Source organism: Ambystoma mexicanum, chromosome 5p (assembly GCF_040938575.1).
Source record: "Ambystoma mexicanum isolate Mex_15411 chromosome 5p, UKY_AmexF1_1, whole genome shotgun sequence".
NCBI classification, from domain to species: Eukaryota; Metazoa; Chordata; class Amphibia; order Caudata; family Ambystomatidae; genus Ambystoma; species Ambystoma mexicanum.
The window spans coordinates 970,482,200-970,502,629 of record NC_090930.1 but is presented as its reverse complement, the minus strand read 5'-3'; the positions used below and the strand labels follow the sequence as shown (position 1 = coordinate 970,502,629).

At 42.5% G+C, this 20,430-nt stretch overlaps 1 protein-coding gene across 8 annotated transcripts in view; it reads right to left on the bottom strand.

The window, feature by feature from the left end:
- The window catches only part of MAK (male germ cell associated kinase), a 695,810-nt gene that overhangs the window by 455,685 nt on the left and 219,695 nt on the right, over positions 1 to 20,430 (bottom strand). For 7 of the 8 annotated variants that reach the window (XM_069613432.1, XM_069613434.1, XM_069613429.1 and 4 more), the window contains one exon: positions 17,026 to 17,147. In XM_069613432.1, the coding sequence (XP_069469533.1) occupies positions 17,026 to 17,147 (122 nt within the window). Of the gene's footprint in view, positions 1 to 17,025; positions 17,150 to 20,430 lie in introns of those variants that run through there. The other variant, XM_069613437.1, reaches the window with a different exon arrangement.

Sequence of the window (20,430 nt, the reverse complement as noted above, 5' to 3'; positions counted from 1 at the left end):
GTGCTATAATGCTGCTCTAAATGTGCTCAGACATTAACCAGTGTCAGTGTTCTCCCCCACAGTCTGCAACCCAGTGCAAGCAGCAGTCTATCAGGCAACGCTTAACCACTTAAACGCTTCTCCTCCTCAGCCATCCAGCCTCACCTCGTAGCATGCCTGTCCTCATGACCCCACTATTCGCCAGGGTAATTACAACCCTGCCACTCAGTAGCCCTGCTCCCTCCTGCTTACTACAGTCTTCTTGTGTGGCTGCATTCTAGGCCTCACTTATATCCGAGGCCGCTTCCAAGCACCATTCAGCTGTCTTCTGGGGCCGCAGTCTCCTCCGCTGTCCCGTGCGTGTTCTCCGCTCCTCCGGGGCCTGTTCCCCACTGTCCGCAGCATAGGCAATGCGTCCTTCCGTCCGGTGCTCCGCACACAGGCAGCTTCACACCAGAACAGCGTCACTCTTAGTTTGCTCTGGGGTCCACGCCGCTGCTTCGCAACTCATGGCTACCTCAGTAGAGCCCTTCCTGGGCGGGCGCTCAGTGCCATCTTGGCTCCTCCTCCACCTCGACCAGCGTTTGGCAGTGCAGGCTCTCCAGGCTATGTTTTGCCTCTGGATTTTGCCTGCTTGTAGCCTTGAGTGGTCCAGAGCTGCTCTTCAGCTCAGAACTGTGTGCAAACATCTCGGGCTGCAGTTTCAGGATCAATCTTCAGGATGCCTGCAGGAGCCTCAGCAAGACATGTCTAACCTACATGGTCCCAGACTACTGCCCCCCGGATGGGACTATCTCATACCGGCCCTTGGGATCAAGGTAAACCAAGACTGCATGACTCGACTGTCTCAGTTGGTCGAGGGTATCACAAATGCCACTGCAGCCTCGCTCACACTGTTGTCCCAGGAACAGATATCTATCCGCACCATGGTTTCTGTAAGAGAACTTGTCAGGTCTGCACCTCCCTCTCTATTGAAAGGCATGTGTGCTCTGTTGAATAAAAGCCCATGCCTGGAGGAGTTTGAGGTTTTTGCGCCAAGTTTCGTGCTTCCGTTGGTTTGTTGCTGTCCTGTGGTTATGCTAATAAAATTGTTCACCAATCCATCGGAAAATCTGTGGGTATTTTCCCACGACAAGGCCCTTTAAACTATGGGCTTGTTACTAAATTAATTGTTTCTAAATGGATTTCCATCCTATCCCCTTTTTATTTATTTTAACCATGAAGCTCTTGTTAAAATAAAACAAATGGGGAATTAAATATGGCAAATATTTTAAATGCTTGTCATATCCTGCCAATAGATTATTTTGGTATCTAACCTAAAATGAAAGGACACTCCTAAACATCTCTGGCCATTAGATCAGCTGGAGAAGGCCAGAGGTTTTCTGCCTCTCTCAAAACTACAAACTTGACCGAGGTGCTGGATGGGATGAAAAGAGACATTACCAGAGGGAATCATTTACACCTACCAATATGGTAAATGACAGGTACTATAAGAAATCGACATCAATACAAAAAATGTAGCAGGTGCCCCTCTCTAGAAAGAACATGGCATGATAACCTGCTTTGTGGTTTTTACCCACTATAATAAATTGTGCTGTCACTTACATTTTTGCATAGTTTTGGTGATTTACCAGCGTAGTCCTCTGCAATAAATGTGAAAATTGTTTGTGGCAAGTTTAATAGGTTTCCATGGGTTGAGTATATGAAAAGAACATCTGGCCAAAGAGTTCTTTCAAGATGCTTGGTTAAGATTTTGTTTTTCTTTAATATGAAGTATTATCATGGTAGAGTTAGATAACATGCAAAACATTAGTGGGCTGCAGACTGAGACAGGCACATCTCTAATTAGGAGAACATTAGGTGAGGTTGCAAAACCATATCATCCTTGTATGTTAGTCTATGTGGACAGGGATTTTAGGAAGTATACTGTACCTCTTGCAATCATTCATTCTATTTCTAACTGGAAAGACAGGATGAACTAATCAAGTGGCAGTTATCTTTTGAATAGAGAGATGTCTCTTGGGAAGAAATTAAAATAAAATCAACACTACAAAAATATTGCAGATTTTTCAATTTGATTTTTACCTCCATCAGAATGCCTGCAGAAATTAAGTAAATCTTTTCCAGGCTCAACAATCAATTCTTAATGGCACTATCTTTCTCAAAGATTAGAGTTGCATTGACCTGTAAACTACAGTCACAAAACTGTGTGAGGGTAAATGCATTGGGACATTGTTTCATGTAAATTTGAGCTGAATTTAAATGTATTTAACCCTTTTAATGCCCTGATGAGGTTAAAAACGAATAGCCTATGGGCTTCAGTGGCACACAGCGCTTTGCTTACAATATCGAATTGGACATATTTATAGACACATCTTAATAACAAAAAAGTCACCTTTTTAGGAGCTATGCATGTCAATATGGTACTCAAAAAGTTAATTCATATTGTTATATTTAGGACCTATGTGTCCTTTTTCAAAATGCACAAACTTTGTGACAGTGTTGGGAGTTTGTAGGTAATCATGGTTCCCTTGGTCATATATTTTAAGCTTGTGTGCAGAAGCAGTTGATCTTTGAATGGGTTACGTTTCACAGCAAAGTTAAACATCCACATTTCCAAAGCATTGAGAATCTCAAGAGAGAACCAAATCATTACAGCTAATCCAAGATGATGGGTCCGATAAAAGCATGAAGTGGTCAATAATATCAAAACAAGGTGACAAACTAAGCAGCACTCCAAGGAAGGTATCCAGTATCTGTGACAAGTGAATCATTCACAACCTTTAAGGTGGTGATCATTGACTTGCATTTTGCTCTTAAGCCTAACTGATGCAGTCTAAGCAATATTTTAATGGAGCTATGGAGGTACAGCCTTTTTAACAAACTTGCCATGATATGGTGGTTTGCACTAAATTGTAGGTTTCTGAAATCCAAGGGTTTTAGTTTCACTTTTTTCTGGAAGGGAGTGATTTGACTTGCTTTGAGAGTGTACAGGAAATTTGCTTGGGACATAAAAGTATTTATTCTTCACAGAAAAAGGTGAGCCATTGGTTAGGCACAATTGTTTGTACCATTTGACAAAACAGCATCCTCTGCTTAAGAGGAAGGTTTGGAGAATGTTAAAATAGACAGGAAAATTCTGTGAAATGAAGACTGATAGCCTGGCTCTACATAAGACAGAAGATGGAATAGAAAGGAATGTCTTGTCTATTTCAATGCAGATTAACTCTACTTTGTTGTCAAAGAATGCATATTATCCATCTTTCTCTAAAGTGTGGCAATGATGGTTTCTGGAAAGTTGTTTCTGAAGCAGTAATTCAAGTGGAGAAGTAATGCATTAGGTGTAGGGAGGAAAGAACAAGTTACTTACCCCTAGTAACGTTATTTCGACTGAATGTTCCTACCACATATTCCTCATCTTTGATATGTAATGGTCAGCTTCAGAATTTTCTTGCCAGCCGAGGGCACTGTGCGTCGATGGTGTCGAGCCAATGTCCCTCGAAGGCCTCCGTCGAGGGTGATGTCATCGAAGGGTATATATAGCTCATGCAGCGCCCGTTGCCCTCAGTTCTGTCCCCCCCCCTCTTGCAGCAGAGATGCCCATAAATACAGGAATGACAGTGCTCAGGCTTGGTGGAACAGAAGCTGTAATACCATGGGAAATTCTACAGAGGGGTAGGTTGGGAGGGTGATGAGGAATACGTGGGAGGAACATCCAGTCGAAAGAATGTTACCATGGGTAATTAACTTGTTCTTTGAATGGATTGTGTCCTTCCACGCATTCCTCATCTTTGACAGCCTCCCAAAGCAGTGTTATGATTGGAGGAGGGTGTAGAATTAGAATTTAAACATTTTCAAGGGCAGAGCAAAGTACTGCTTTGCCAAATGTACCATCCGGAGCATGGGAAGCCTCCAGACAGTAGTGTTTTGTAAACGTGTGGATGGAAGTCCACGTAGCAGCCTCACAGATATTTCTAATTGGCACACCCCTTTGAAGGGCTGTAGATGTAGCCATGCCCCTGGTGGAATGAGCTCTCAAACCTTCAGGAGGGTCTTTAGCTGCTAGTCTGTAGCTTTCTGGTATTGTGAGGGTTATCCACCTAGACAAAGTCACTTTGGAAACAGCCTGTCCTTGTTTGTGTCCTGTGTAACCGATAAAAAGTTGGTCATCAACTCTCAATTTGGACATTCTGGAGATGTACAAGCTTAGCGCTCTCCTAGGGTTCAACCTATGGAGTCTTTCTTCTTCCTTACCAGGATGAGGTGGAGGATAGAAGGAAGGCAGCACAATTTTCTGACTCAAATGAAAGTCCAAAAGTACTTTTGGTGAAAAGGAGGGTTTGACCTAGAGAACAACCATGTCCTTGTGGAAGACGGTAAAGGGTGGCTTGCATGAAAGTGCATGCAACTCGCTCACTCTGCAGGCTGATGTCAGAGCTATCAATAGTATTGTCTGAAAGGTTAACAGCATTAGCGGACATGTGTGCAGAGGTTAAAAAGGAGCACACATAAGGAAATTCAAAACCATATTGAGGTCTAAAAGTGGAACCTGGAAAGGAGATGGAGGGAACACATTACTAAGCCCTTTTAGGAATTCAGTCACCAGTGGTATCTTGAAGTAAGAGCATTCCTCCGGAGAGCGCTTAAAGATCAATAGTGCTGCCAAATATCCTTTGATTGTACCTATCTGAAGGCCCAAATTAGCCAATGATAGAAGGACATCTGGAGTTTTAAACAGAAAAGGATAAACATTCTTTTCTTTGCACCAGTTGAAAAACGTATTCCAACGGCAGCGGTACAAAGATTTTGTTGCTGGTCTTTGGGCCGAAAGCAACACCTCCATAACGTCCTCTGGGAGGTCCCAATCCTTGTATCTCAGCCTTTCAGAACCAAGCGTGAAGGTTTAGAGTTTTGACCTCTGGATGGAGAACCTGACCATCCTCTCACAAGAGAAGGTCCCCTCTTTGTGGAAGACAAATTGGAGGCCAGATGGACAAGTCCAGAAGGACCGGATACCACGTCCTCCTGGCCCAATCCGGAGCAACTGGCATCATGTGTTTCCTGAAAAATTCTCAACCTCCTTATTACATGAGGAATGACGGGGACTGGAGGAAATGTGTACAGGAGTGGAAACTGACACTCGTCACGAACAGATCCACTTGAGGGGTTCCCCAAAGGGTGAAGATCTCTTGAAGGACTTCCTGAGCTAGTTCCCACTCGTGGGAGACTGTGCTCTGCCTGTTCAGAGAGTCTGCTGCCGTGTTCTCTGCCTAGGTGAACTGCTGATAGGGAGTTTCCTTCTAGAATTGCCCAGTACCAGAGCTGCATTGCCTCTCTGCACAGTGGTAGTGACCCTACGCCTCCTTTCTTGTTGAGGGGCCACTGTGGTGTCCATTATCAGGACATTCGTTCCCCAGACAGAGGGCAGGAAGGCCTTCAGCGCTAGTCCGATTGCCCTCAGCTCCAAAAGATTGATGTGTAGTTTGAACTCCAATGGAGACCAATGTCCGCCGATTGTGAGATCATTGGCATGGGCTCCCCATCCCGTGAGAGGCATCCGTAACGAAGGTCATCTGCGGCCATGGTTCCCAAAAAAGTTCTCCCTTCAGAACATTTTTCTTGCAGGCCCACCACAGAAGATCCTGTGAGACCCTGGTTGGAATCTGAAGTCGGTCTGACATCTTTCCTGAGAATTGAGACCATTGAGTTCTTAGAGCCCATTGAAGGGATTTCATTCTCAGGTGGGTCTTTGGCACCAGAAAAAATGCACGATGCCATGAGGCCGAGCAACCTCTGAAAATCGAAGTAGAGTGTGGGCATTCTGAAATTTGGTCACCATCTGAAGAATGTCTTGAGCCCTCACCTCGGGTGGAGAACTCATTCCCACGGATGGATCTAGTACAGCTCTGATGTACTGGAGCTTTTGGGGAGGTGTCATATGCGACTTCTTTTAGTTGAGGGTAAAGCCCAGCCTGTGAAGAGAGTGGCAGGTAATGTTGAAATGATCCAGGACTTGTTCGGGAGAACGCGCCCTAATCAGCCAATTGTCCAGGTAGGAGTAGATGTGAATCCCCCCCTCTCCCGAGGCTTGCTTGCACTACCGCCATCACTTTGGTGAAAACCTTGGAGGTTAGCCAGAATGGCATAACTCAAAACTAAAAATGAGAACCGCCAACAGCAAACCTATTTTCTGTGCTTGAGATGGATTGGCACATGACAATAAGCATCCTGAAGGTCCAATGACACCAAGCAATCCTGTAATTGGAGAGCCTGAAGGATCTGAGAAAGTGTAACCATCTTGAACTTGTCCTTCCGGAGGAACTTGTTCAAATATCTCAAGTCCAAGATGGGTCCGAGTCCTCCATCCTTTTGGGAATCAAAAAATATGGGAAGTACCATCCCTTGTTCCTCTCAGCTATAAGTACTGGTTCTATAGCACCTTTCTCTAGCAGGGTTAAAATCCCCTGCACAAGGAGCGGATACGGAATCCTCAAAGAGTGGTTCCTCAGTGGATTTTTCTGAGATAAAAGGAAGGCAATAATCATGGGCTATGGTTTCCAAAGCCCAAGCATCTGAAGTAATGTCTCGCCATTCTTGCACATGCTGAGACAGTCTGCCTCCACTGTGGCTCAAGACTTAAAAGTGGTTTTGTGGCTTCTGTTTCATAGGGAGAATTTACGGCGGCTGCTGCTTGAGCTGGCTTTGCACCTCTACCTCGTCCTCCACGAGGAAACTTTCTTTGGCCCCTTTGACTGGCCATTCATCTCACCCTTCCAACTGAGTGGTAGCAAAAAGATTCACCCCTCCACCATTTCCCACTAGGTCGAAAAAGGCAGAGGTTCCCAATAGCAGCGCCTAAAGATTTGGCCACCGCCTTTGAGGTCTGCAACTTCTCAAGGCTCGCGTCAGCCTTGTTGTCAAAAAGATGAGACCCATCAAAAGGCACATTGAGAAGCCTAGACTGCACATCCAGTGCAAAACCTGCCTTACTCAACCACACAAATCTGCGCTTGACAGTGCTGGTAGCCACGGATCTGCTGATGCCATCTGCAGAATACAACCATGATTAAAGGGACTCACACATGGCTTCTTTGACATCCTTAACAATAGCTAAGAAGCCGTCCCTTTCTTCCCCTTCGGGGATGTGTTCTGCGCCATGGAGATACAGTCCCACAGAGTATACAAAAACTTTGCAAGGGCACAAGTGGAGTTGGCAGATTTCAGTGCCATGTCAGATTTCGGTCTTCCCTAGACTCGTCGGTCGAAGGCCTAGCAGTACGGGAAGGTGACTTTTTGGGGATTTTTCCTTCCTTGAGTTTCCCCTTCCGTTACCTCAAGGCCTTTCCTGTCCCCGACTGACACTTGGAACACTCTGTAGTATTGTGGCTCTCCCCGAGGCACCAAAGGCAAATGCGATGCTGGTCAGTAAGTGACTGCATTTATTAAAGCCGGACTTCGGCATCGACAGAGCCAAAGACAAAGACATATTTTCATGGATTTTTGAAGATTTCTTGTAACGTACGTCAGAAGAGGCGTGGCGATTTTCACTCGAAGCAAGCGCTAACGCAGAAAAACAGAACTGAGGCCAATAGGGGCTGCATGAGCTATATAATATACCCATTGATGACCGACAAAAAATATCCGAAGCAGCTGAAGCTGGACATTACATGTCAGAGATGAAGAATACGTGGGAGGACACAATACATTTTCAAAAGTTTATTTTATTTTTGAAGTGTTGCTGGGCAAATATGATTCACTGAAAGCCAATTTTGAAAAGCTCGTGGGCAGGTTTGCACCGGAATTGGTACTGATGTGCCAGTGAAAAAAAATAAAAAATAAATCACAAATGTGGAGAGTGGGGAGTACTTTACAAAAGATGGAAAACTACCCAATAGAAGGCAGCTTCTAGTTAAGGTAGCTAAGAGTAAAGTCATGGACAGAGAAGAAGCAGTCTCAGAAGAGTCACATAATTGAAGCCACAGTGCTAAAATGTCTTCAGCAGAGGGATCTTGCACATAACAACTTGTTTAGGACTTGTATAACTACCAGGAAATTGCTGGGTTGGTTCCCCTGCCCATATAACTGATGTGACAGTTCTGTGGTCTGAAAGGAAGAGGCAGATAAATTTGTAGGTGGGATGGGTACTGCACTGGTTACCCATTATTCAATTCTAAGTTTCTCTAAACAAGCTAATGATTGTACAGCTGTAAATAAACTGCACCTATATAATTGAAGGTTAGACTCAGTCACATAAAGAGTCCCATTCAATACTATATTTCTGTGACTGCAAGAACCTCAACAAAGATCCCTGAAATAGCCTGTACATAGGCCATCAAGTTTTCCATGGCCGTGTAAATAGACAGTATGGTAAAAGAAATGGACGTTGTACATGGACAAACCCCACACTTCTTGAAACTAGTACAGTTCTTACCAATGGAATAAATGCTCAGAACCTAAGATACATTCAAAAAATGTCCAATGACAGAAGCAAAGCATATGGTTAATTTGGCAATAGTCAAACCACCATGCTTAGTGTGAGACCACTCTAGAGCCTTATCAAAAGCATAAAAGAATACACATCTGAGAGGCAGAACTTAAAGGAGCCCCAAATAGTGGTGACCTACTCTAATTTCTCATGTCCAAAATATCCAAGATCTTTTCCTGGCAGAAAGGTTATTCATGAGGTCAATTTGTGAGGAGATAATATCTGCGAGAAGAAGAACGTATACCTACCTTTCAATCCGATCCTCAAGCTGAGCTATTCATAAGACTATACTTCTTCAAATTTCATCCAGATGTCAGCTATTACCAGATTATTTTTGTATAATGTGCAAATTGCATGCAAGTATGCCTGTTAACTGTATGCTAACTGCACCACAGTGTAAACCAGGGGCTCTGATAGTAGCTGTGACTTCGATAAAGAGTAATCTGAACCCATGAACATCAAAGGAGTAAAAAAAAGAAAAGTGTGGTGGTAATCGATATGCTATACACAGTCTCACCATTAGAAGGTTTTCCATAGGAGAAATGCCCTGGGACAATGACAGCCAAGATGCCATCATTTTGATCTGCACTGGTATCAAAATGTACCGATTAATGCTCTACAGATATGCAGAAAATCAAAATGAATAATTGCACATCTCTTTAAGTAATTCCTCTGATGAAAACAATCAAATCTGCCCTGTAGAAGAAAAATCCAAGATAGCAAGGACTTTATTTGGCACAAACTGTTTAGCTGCAGTAGTCAATACATTTATAATGGCCCTCATTACGAGGTTGGAGGTAGCCATGGCGCTATTAGCGCCATGACTACCTCCAATACTGGTACCGAGTCCGCCCTCGTTCAATGGGGACTTAACGGTCTATTTTGACCTTTGCAGGACCAGTAAGTCCCCAATGAAAAAGCCATTCCCCATTCCCATTTGAGCCCCCATAGGGCTCAATGGGAAGGCGAAAGGCGCTAATAACGGTACTGCAAATTGCGGTACCGTTATTAGCTCTGAAGTCCCTTAACGGGCCCCGTCCATAACGCCTGGTAAAACCAGGCGTTAAGGAAGGGACCCGCTAAGGGACCTCGGAATAGGGTGCAAATGGATTACCGGCACTGATGTCCTTAACGGTGCCCGGTATCCCTTTGCACCCACCTCGTAATAAGGCCCACTGTGGTTCTAGGGGATCCCACCAGAGTCAGATCCAAGCAAAGGTAACAGGAGGTTTAATCATTAAAATGTGTCAGGAGATTTAATCTTACCATGACATTTTACAATTAAAAAAAAGAAAAATAGGTAATAGTAGACCGACTACTAAATATTTTTCATGTTGTAGAGTTAAAAAATAATCTCATATGCAAGAACTTTTAACAAAGCCTTTCTCCGTTATTGAAAAAAGGATATGTATATGGGTCATTGGTAAAGTGATCTATTTTGGCCTTAGGCCAGAAAGTGCATGAAGTTACTGCCATGTGAATAACATATATTCGGAGTATATAACAATTAAAATGACACAAGCAAGCGACTGTCCGCACAAATACCCCTGGTATCAATGCTTGTATTCGTACGGGCTAAAGGGTGATGTCATAACTGAGATTGGGGGCTTCACTTGGGGGCAATGGAGAAATGTACCTTTAAAGGAAATAGTTTGCAATCCAATGTCTATTTGCTCACCACATACACTTTTTGTGAGATATATGCTGCACTGCCTGGGTCACCAGAATTGCAGTTTTCAGGTGATGTTACCAAATGCAATGCCGTTTACAAGGACAGGCAATGGTGGGTGTATCTAGCAGAAAAGACAGTTCTCAATGTCATGTGGAACTTTTTCCGACCATTTGAAGGTTTCAGTCCAGGTTTCTTGAATAGCTGTGCAATTAAACATGGATCTGAATTGTATGTTGTGGGGAATACGTCGTTCATCCTTCCTGATCATGAGGAACTGTCCATCATAAGGACAGAAATCCTCCATCATGCACAGAGAACAGGGAGGACGACTGCCTTACAGAGTGTTAGCTTTTATTATTGCCCATAAAAAAACTTTGCTTTTATGATCTGTTCAGCTGATGAAACGAAGATGGACTCCCTCCTACAACAGATTAATATAAGAATAGATTGATGAGGCGGTGCTCTCTGGAAACCATTCATGTTTCCTTCATCTTGCATTAGAAGTAGAAGTGATGTGTCCTATTTTTGCAATCATGAGGCGAGGTAATAGATTCCTAAGGTGTTTAGATTTCCCAGAGTATTGTGTCATGAAAGCAGCCTGAAAGAAAAATGCTGCTTTTGCCATTTGAGAAAATCTATGGTTGGGGTGTGGTTGGAGAAATTGGGACAGAACCTATGGTATATTTGAAGTTCAAAACAAGTTCAAAACAATGTTTTGTTGTATTTCAGGCTGAAGACTACCTATCTTAAACAAATTTGTGATGTCATCTTTGATGTCCTGGGTGTTAGTGTTAGCAGTGCACAGTGGCGTGAGTTATGGTTGCTTATCTTACCATAACTGCCGAATTTCAGGGGGTTTTCGGTTTTACTTTGAACCATAACGTCCCTTTTAACAACGTTTTTTTACTGAATTTCATAGGTTTTTATTAGCGCAACTTAACCATAAACTCCCTTTAACAAACTTTTTTCATTAGCACGCAGACAATATACAAAGATGGAGTGTAAAAAGCAATTTCTCAGGGATGGCTTTACACAGAATGTTGCAAAGTAAGAATTTATGCCCGTTCACAGTGAAGGTCAGCTGCTTCCATTTTTTGCTCACGGGCCGGGGTGGCCCACGACTCGCACTATAAGGTTCTATTGTTTTTTTACCTTGACAGATGGGGATCGTGCCAAAAGACTTCTTTTGAAGGAGGGGTGCAAAAACGTAAGAGACGATAAGGATGACATTTCTGAAACGAAACAGCTTTTATATATTATATCACTATGAGAAAGATCGCTGGCACAGACGGAGTTGTATTTAGGGACTGCATTACGCGTAGACAATGGAAAATGCAAATATAATGTAAGTAACCCTTTAAATTATTTTATACTGGAATATAACAATAGCGTGGCGTTAAAGCCCGGTTAAATTGTACTTGTTCGTTCAATGTGGCATATTGTTTTGTACCGCGCACTATCACCACCGAAGTGGTCCGCTGGCGCTCAGACAGCTCTGAAAAAGGCAGAGAAGAGAGGGTGGGTTAGTGGGAATAAGTTAACAAACTCTGTTGCACTATCCTCGCTAGCAAATAGTTTCACGCCCTAATAAATAAAATGAATATTTTTAATGAAGATCGGCTCGTGAGACTAATTTATGTTTTTAAAACAGGTACATCCTTCCCTACTGTCAATGCCACGATTTTCAGACCCCGCCCGACGCATTTTTTAACTGCCAGATGCAGCTCCGAGTAAACAACTTCATGACCCTCACCATTTTATGGGACAATCGCCAAGGACCAATATGCCCTTACGCGGTACTAGCGGCTAGAAGCATCATACCAACCGTTATGGTGGTCTAATCCCTCGTTGTTGGAACAGCCTTCCGATTATCAGTGCGACCACAGTCCTTCTTTTATCATAAACCAACACCCTGTGTAACGCAAATTAACAGCGCGTGACTCAAGATGAACTTTTGCAGATCGACAGCAAAGACAAATGCAAATCGCGGAACATTCTCTAAACATTTGATGTCAAATAAATGTACTTTACGAAATGTACAATCTTGCGGTTTGCTTTTAAATCACAGTTTCATATTCCGAATTGTGGTGCGCTGTGTTGTGAGATGATCTGTGCTGTTTTCCGGATTCTGTATGAAGTCATGTAGGAGCAGTGTTGGCAACTCCTTAGGAAGAAAAGTAGCTATTGGCCGTCATAAAAGTAGCTACAAGTAGCTAAATGACCTCATAACCTAATTTGCATAATTCACCAGGTGCATGATGGGTGATTGCCGAGGGCATGGTTGTTATAGCCTCTCATTGAGCTCACCCCTTTTTTGTAATGAAAGTCGCGAATGCACAGATGCAAACTCATTACATCCATATGCATACATTCACATGCAAATGCACTAGTATTTAAATAAACCCCACAATGATTAGGTTGTTCTGTTGTCGCTTCTTAAACGTGTACTGTCATTTTTAATATGCTAGTATTTTATAATCCATAATGCCTTGTTGGAACAGCCTTCCGATTATCAGTGTAACCATAGTGCTTCTTTTATCATAAACCAACACCCTGTGTAGCGCAATGGAACAGCACGTGAGTCAAGATGAACTTTTGCGGATCGACAGCAAAGACAAATGCAAATCTCTGAATATTCTCTAAACATTTGATGTCAAATACTTTACGAAATGTACAATCTTGCTGTTTGCTTTTAAATCGCAGTTTCATATTCCGAATTGTGGCGCGCTGTGTTGTGAGATGATCGGTGTTGTTTTCCGGGTTCTGTGTAAAGTCGCGTAGGACTGGAGACGACTGGGCGCATTTGGCTACGCACCCTGTAACGTTACGGAGAGAGACAGGGAATATAAATGCTTTGATAATGTCAGGCTTAGGGGCGGGAGATATGATTTAGTGTCGATGGGGCAAGTGATGGCATTATCACATAATGTCGCCGCACAGCAGCCTGATTTATCGTTTGTTTACTGGACAAAAAGTCAGCTAAGGCCCATAGGAAATTGTAATGTCAGCGGACATAAGGAGGGTTCTTAGAACACTTTCAACCTGACAACGAACAATACGAACAGCGTTCTCAGAACACCCCCATTTTGTTTAATTGCAAACATTTCAGCACCGCGAGTGTTCTTAGAACATATTCTACTTGCCAGAGTACAATACGGACAGCGACCTCAGGACACCCCCATTTTGTTTATGTACCAACATTTAAGGACACCGTGAGTGTTCTTAGCTCAATTTTAGCTTGCTTATGAACAAAACGGACACATACTCCGTCCTCGGAACACCCCACCATTTAGTTTATATAGAAAATTTCAGAACAGCTGTGTTGTCCGCAGACAAATCGAACACAACAAAAGCGTCTAGCACATAAAAAAAACAGAACATTGAACCTATCTCATACTCCCCCACCCTCCCCAAACACTCTTACACACCAACACACCAACACACTCCACTAAATACAATTTTTAATCCAAGTACCACCGCGCTGTCCACGGTCGTCGGCGAATGCAAGATGGCGGGCGCCACAAAAAATCTGACGAGCATCACGCACCACGCCGTCCAATCAGTGAACACGTCGCATGTCCGCGGACATCACGCAAGCCGCTTGGCCGTAGCGAACAGGGAAGTCCGTCCACGGAGCGAACAGGGATATCACATTTTTTTGCCTTACATTTTGGTCATTTTAAAAAAAAGTACTGGACGGATTTACACCAAATTTGCAAAAGCACGCTTTCAGGACCAAGCCCCCGTTCCTGCCGCAAATTTGGTGTAAATCCGTCCAGCGGTTTGGGCTGTAGGCGTGCGCAAAGTTTTTTCCAATTATGTCTATGGGAAAAAACAAAAGTTTTGGGACACCCGCCTATGACTTTGCACCCCCTGGACCAAACCTCTTTCAGAGTGGGCCATATACTTTTTTTTGCAAAGTTTTGGTGAGGATTCATCCAGAGGGAGCGAAGTTATAAGCCATCCAAAAAATGCTCTTCCTATGGAAACACCAACTTAACCATATCCCCACAGGGGGGAAATCGAATTTGCTGCTATTGAATTTGTTGCTATCGATGCACTTTGCACTTTATTAATGACAGATTTGTAGCTGCATATTTAAGGTAACTGCACTTTGCATAACTATCACATTCTATAAAACTTGACATGCCACTGCCAACAACACAATGCACCTTCACCACATAAGATTGAATCATGCGACAAATTGTTGACAGTTCACATGCTAACTCCATCATTGCATATTACGCTATTTGTGAATTTAAATTAATCTCTGCGCTAGTTGTATTATATGTTGGGAAAATTACAACAATACAAAACTGACAGTTCATTTGATGCATGTTGGAACACAATTAATTGTAATCAATACAACTTACTGAGGTTTGAAACATGTTCAAATATGGCCGACTGTGTAAAACAAGTTTTAATGTCAGTGCACGTAGCTCTATACACTGGGATCATAGAGAATATGCTGGTTTAAATGTCCTTCCTTTGTGTTTGCACCCGAAAACGTGAACAAGCGGCCAGTTTGCCGTGAAACGCGTCGTATTTGTGTTACTTTTTTCCTGTCCATGGCATTCAACTAATTAAAGTATATTTTGGATGCTTGGAGACTCTTGGTTCCTGGACTCTGTGTTTGATGTGGCACTGTCTCACTGGACTGCTTTTCGGAGTGCACTCCGTTAACTTTATACCAAGGTATAAAGTAATAAATATATATATATATATATATATATATATATATATATATATATATATATATATATATATATATATATATATATTCTGATGTATGCTCATTATATAAAGCAGAGGATTGGGTTTATGTGTCCATTTTGTGCGTTTACAGAAGATGAAAGTAGGTGTACTCTACAGCAGAAGGAAAAGGAGGTCTAGAAGCTAAACTAGTACATTTTTAAACTGGAGACCTTGGCACTAATCCTGGCTTTGGAACTGGACAAAACATTTTCTGATTCTCGGAAAATCACATTTAATTTGTGCCTCAAATTCTAAATATGCAATGCACTGTAAACGTGTAAAGATCAGCTGCACTGTGTATTGTTCCAATTACACGTCCCCAATTCTCATGTCTCACTCTGGTTTCTGTAAACCAGTCCCAGCTTGAAACCAGTATCTATATTTGTATGCAGAGGTGCTCTCGCTTCAGGCTGCACCCCTGGGTGTGGTAGATAACGTATGCATATGTTTGCTTGGATGTTGTATAACATTTATGTCTACATAGAAACATGGTGTTACGTTTCAAACATGAGTGTTGGAGTCCCCTTTTGATGTTTAAAAACGCTGTAGAATATCCTCCTCTGCCTAGCGCATTGAGTTGTGACTAAAGTTTGAGACTTGTATGTCCTCCGACAAGGCCATGGAAGGTATGTCTGGGTTGGACCTATTTTAGAGTATAGGTTAGTAAGACCAACAGTGAGTAGTATGTCTGGTACTCATACCATCAGAGTGATGGTCTGATGGATATTTTGATTTCATTTCAGTGTTTAAAGTGCTTAGATGCTACGATTGATCAACTTACTGAGTGGACAGTACTTATTGAGTTTGGAACTGGGCGAAGAAAACTATTGAGTTGTTGCTGTGAAAAGAGTATCATCTGCAGGTACTGTTTATAGAATAACATGAGGCCATGCCTTATGGGCATGATCTATGTGTTGTCTGTCTGTATTAAACGCAGGTGGATTGGTGGTATGTGCATTTGGTGCATTTTTATCAAGTGGGTAATTGAGGTAGTGTATGTCTCTCTTTTTTAGGTTTTAATCTGCGTGCATGAAAGGTGCATATTATCCTGAGCACAAAGTGTTGAAGAAACTGAAATTTATGAACATCCCCTGATGAATGTTCAGCCAGAGTTGTATTACAGAACAGAAACATTTTGGGAAAATAGAATAGAGACACTTTGGGTATGCTGTAGTTTATATCATTGTCATTGTGTCTATTGTATTGTGTAAATGTTGATGCATTTTTAACTTGTTGAAGTAATTTTGTATCGAGTAACTACTCCGTTTGGGATTCTATGGATTTTTAACAAATGTATTTGATATATGATTTAATAAATGTAATTGTTTACAATCTACTGATGTTATGAGTACTAGGTCAATTTTTTCAGGTCAAACAGTGCTGTGAGAGAGCCAGAACCCAGTTACACACTATCAGATAGTTTGTTATATTTTGTATATCTATCTTTTTTGCTTATATATTTGTATAGCAACAGCACCTCATGTTCAAGGTGCTACTCCTGAAATACATGTGGTCTATAAAGCACTCCACTTGTTTGAGCGAGCTTACAATGTTTATTAAATACCCTAAGAAAAGATGTATTAGATATTAGGTACACAGATGTTTTTATTAAGTATTTCCCAGTAATTCACTTCAGAATTAAGTCTAGTTTGGCGTCCCAGTTCATTCGGTTTTTGGTAGAATATTTCAACACAATTGTCTCGAAAGCCGTTTCAGAATTAGGAAAGCGATGTGCCACATCATTCCAACGTCACTTGTAATCAAAACAGACACCTAAAACATACATAGAGGGGTTTTAACCAATGTGGCAGTCTGTCTACTACTGACTGAGTACATTTAATATGTTTGTAGATAGTTGGATTGCTTTCCCAAGTCAGTGCTGCCATGGGATAAAGTTCTCCATGATATGTTTGCATGCAAGCAGGATATCCATTCAAACATGGAAAGTTTAGGGTCGGAAACTACAACCATTAAAGCATGGAATCTGTTGAAAAGAGACATTAACATGTTCCAAAGATGGTGAAAACATGTTTTGTATATGGCCTATACAAATATTGCAACAGGAATGGTGCTGAAACAAAATGTTTTTACAAATGCAAGCTTTAAACAGAGTGCTTAAACACGTTAATTTTACCTGTCTTTCATTAGTTGGTAAAGATTTTCTTTCATATACTCAAAGACAAAATATAGATGATCATTTTCTCTGATAACTTCTTTTAATTTAATAACGTTGGCATGATTTAGTTTCTTCAGAGACTGTAACACAAAAAAGCAAAATTATAGATCGAATGAAACACATTTTTTCCATACCTACTAAACCAACAAACAAATATACAACTTCTGCGGGTGACAATTCTTCGAGTGAACAAGTATTTCAAACTGCAATATCGATGAAAGAAGCCAACAGGGATTTATGCAGCGAATGTTGGTGGCAGCATGCTCCTGCTGGCTTATGAAGTAAAGTCGTGAGGTAGTGATTTGGAATTTGTCCCTTAATAACATAGTTCATGTCAAACATACGTTTTTGAAATCTCTTCTGTGAGTAAGAGACTATTATTATTGAACTGTATGTTATGAGAAAAATAGATATAACATATAAAATGCAATTCGCCCCATTACATTTATGGGTAGCTTTTCGATAGAATGAAACGTGTTTTATCTAGCCTTATTGGTAAAGTTGTGTTAGGTAAGGATTATCTTGTTTAAGATATGTACGCTATATCAATATGGCTGGTCCCATTTTTTTAAAGAATATAATGACTTGGACTACCCAATAGAAGAAGCAAGTTAGTAGCGTTTTTAAATTATGGTTTAATTTATTATCAAACCATTTCAAATGATCCAAGTCAACAGTTACAGTCTAACGTTTACACATGTTTCACCTAGTGTGGATTTTTATATTTCTCCTGGGTTTCTATTCAGATTCAAAGAAAGCTGATTACAAGACTACATTTTCATCCATTCCCTCTGACACTTAATAGATTGATTTGCCAAAGCTTTTATGGGTCTGTCTGTTTGAGTGATAACTTATCTTTAGTGTTTAACATGTGCGGCAAGTCCCCTATCTGGCTTTGGGGACTGTCGAGAGAGTGGCTAGGGGGCTGGGAGCCTCCCAGAGCCACTAGATGAGCTTGGGGGCAGAATGGTGGGACCCCCCCACCACTTTCCTTTCATCCCCACCACTGGAAGGTGGTTGTCATGCAGAGGGCACCCAACATTATAGAGCCCCTCCCCAATAGCGGTGAATCTGTAGTTCTTTATTTGGAGCCATAAAGCCACGTTATGCTCTTAAGTATGAACAGTCAATACGAAAAAGACCCATTTAAGAGCAACACGGTTCACTGTGCTGAGTGTGCAAATCTTGCAGATTGTTTCTCAAGTTTGTAAGCTCCCACAATCACTGAGACTTTGATGTTGCCTGGTGCGTGAGACCCACACTAGGGATACCACCTTGCCGTTCCATAGTGTACCATCACCAGGGACAGACATCTGATTTCACAAGCTGGAAAAATCCAGTTAACAAAAGCACACTACTAATGATGAGAAACCAAAGGGTGTCTCACCTACTAGTCCCTGGGGATCTCTCTCTCTCTCGTGGCCAAGGCACGGCCATCGCCTTTGGATTCAGACCCTGGGGGTGGACCAGTGCGGGGGGGGAAATCACCTGGGTGAGAGGTCCTCGTGGAGTGGCAGGTGAGACAACCAATGGTGAGACGTGGTATCCCACTCTTCCCTGTACCCATGACACATCCTATTTTAGAGGATCCTCAAACGTCCCAACTCCGCCCCCCCTTTTTCTACTCAAACACTGGGTTGAGGAAGAGGACAACAGAGTTAAGAGGCTAACCCTTACATATCTCATTGAACATGTCCCGCTAATCGTATCGGCAAAAGTCAGGCACTTGACTTTAATTATGTCATGACCATGGGACCTTTCCAAGGAATTTCCCCTAGGAGGTCTTGGGCTGCAGCGTATCATTCCTGGGCTAAGAGCAGAAAGGACACTGTGGCCAATTGTAATTCCAGCATTCCCGCATCACTCAACATGGCTGCCAAGCGGCCATTCCTGAATACTGCAGAGTGTTCCAGTTATGAGAGCTCTGCAAGTATTTAAGCCCCTCCCTCGGTTGAGCTGCGCTTCGTGTCCTCTTGCTTATTAGCGGACGCTTACCGCAGTTCATTCCTGACAGGAATTCTTCTGTTCCCTGTACCCCTGGTTATTCAAAATAGTTGTGCCCGCCACATTCACAGTTCATTCAGTTGTAGTTTGTTATCTAGTTTGAGTCTCAGTATGGTTCCTAGTTTCGTTTGTCCTGTGAGAGAGTGGCGTTCTTCTGTGAGGAAGTAATCCAAGGAAGCTGTCCTACTATTCCCAATCTACCGCAAGTACTGCTCCCATGTCAAGCATAACTATTATGTACAGTTTGTATTAGCGCAGTCTTGTAGTTTTCGAACGCAGGCTTCTTTAAGCCGCGCTTCTCTCTTGAAGGCATTACTAAGGCTGTGGTTGTGAATGCAAATTGTTTTTTCCCATAGTTGGCGCATTTAGTCACAGTAGCTACGTTTGTACACAACATTGGGAGCGCACATTGTCAAAACAGTATCATTAGTTTTTGAGGAAAGAATTTTGCATAGCATGTAGCTTTACAGGAGGTGCCTTTGGTTGTTCAAGCATAAGGTGCACTCACTCTTTTGCCCCTTCACCAGACACATAGGAACTTGTGAGGTGATTATTGGTGTAGGTGGCATTTCCTTCAGAATTGGAGTCTCTTCCCTCATCACCATCCTAGCACCCCGGTGTCGATATAATTACCTGGTATTTTTTCAAACATCCTAATAAGCATCTCCTGTGCTTATTGGAACTCTCTAGTACCTGTCCAATCAGTTAGTTCCTTCCTCCTCATTCATTCAGAGCCCATCTTCAGAACTTGCGCCCCTGCACAGAAGCAGGATGGAGAGCCCATCATAACATAAGTAGATATTTTCTGCTTATTGAAGGCAAGGAAAAGGCGTAGTGAGAAAACCACGCACACAGAGAAGAATAGTGGAGGTTATCAGGAGCGGTGTTCCCGCGGAGCCCAAGGTAAGCTTTACAAATTACATGCATCTGATACGCATTAGCTCTCCCCACACGGATAAAAGGCGGAACATAAGGACACACCCTGAGCAAGGTGGAACACGAGAAGGAGCAGAACATACGGGGCGAAGTTTGAACATAATGGAGCAGAGCGACCAACAGAGGGACGAGAGCAAACGGTAGAGAAACCCAGGAGATCCCTGCAGGAGGTTGTGTTACACTCACCTGGTATCCACAGGGACGCCACCCAGCTGGGTTACTCGCTGGCAGGCTTCTCAGCTTTGCCCTAATGTGGTGTGCGGTGAAGGTTCTGCCTTGTGGTAGAATTAGGCGTGCTCTCCGTCCTGACTTCTTTGCTGGGGTGTGTTGTCTTTCATGGGCTAGTGCGGTCCAGTTACTTCACTGACGCCGGCCCGTTTGATATTGTTCAGGTAGGTCTTATTGCTGTTCTTTAGTTTTGTT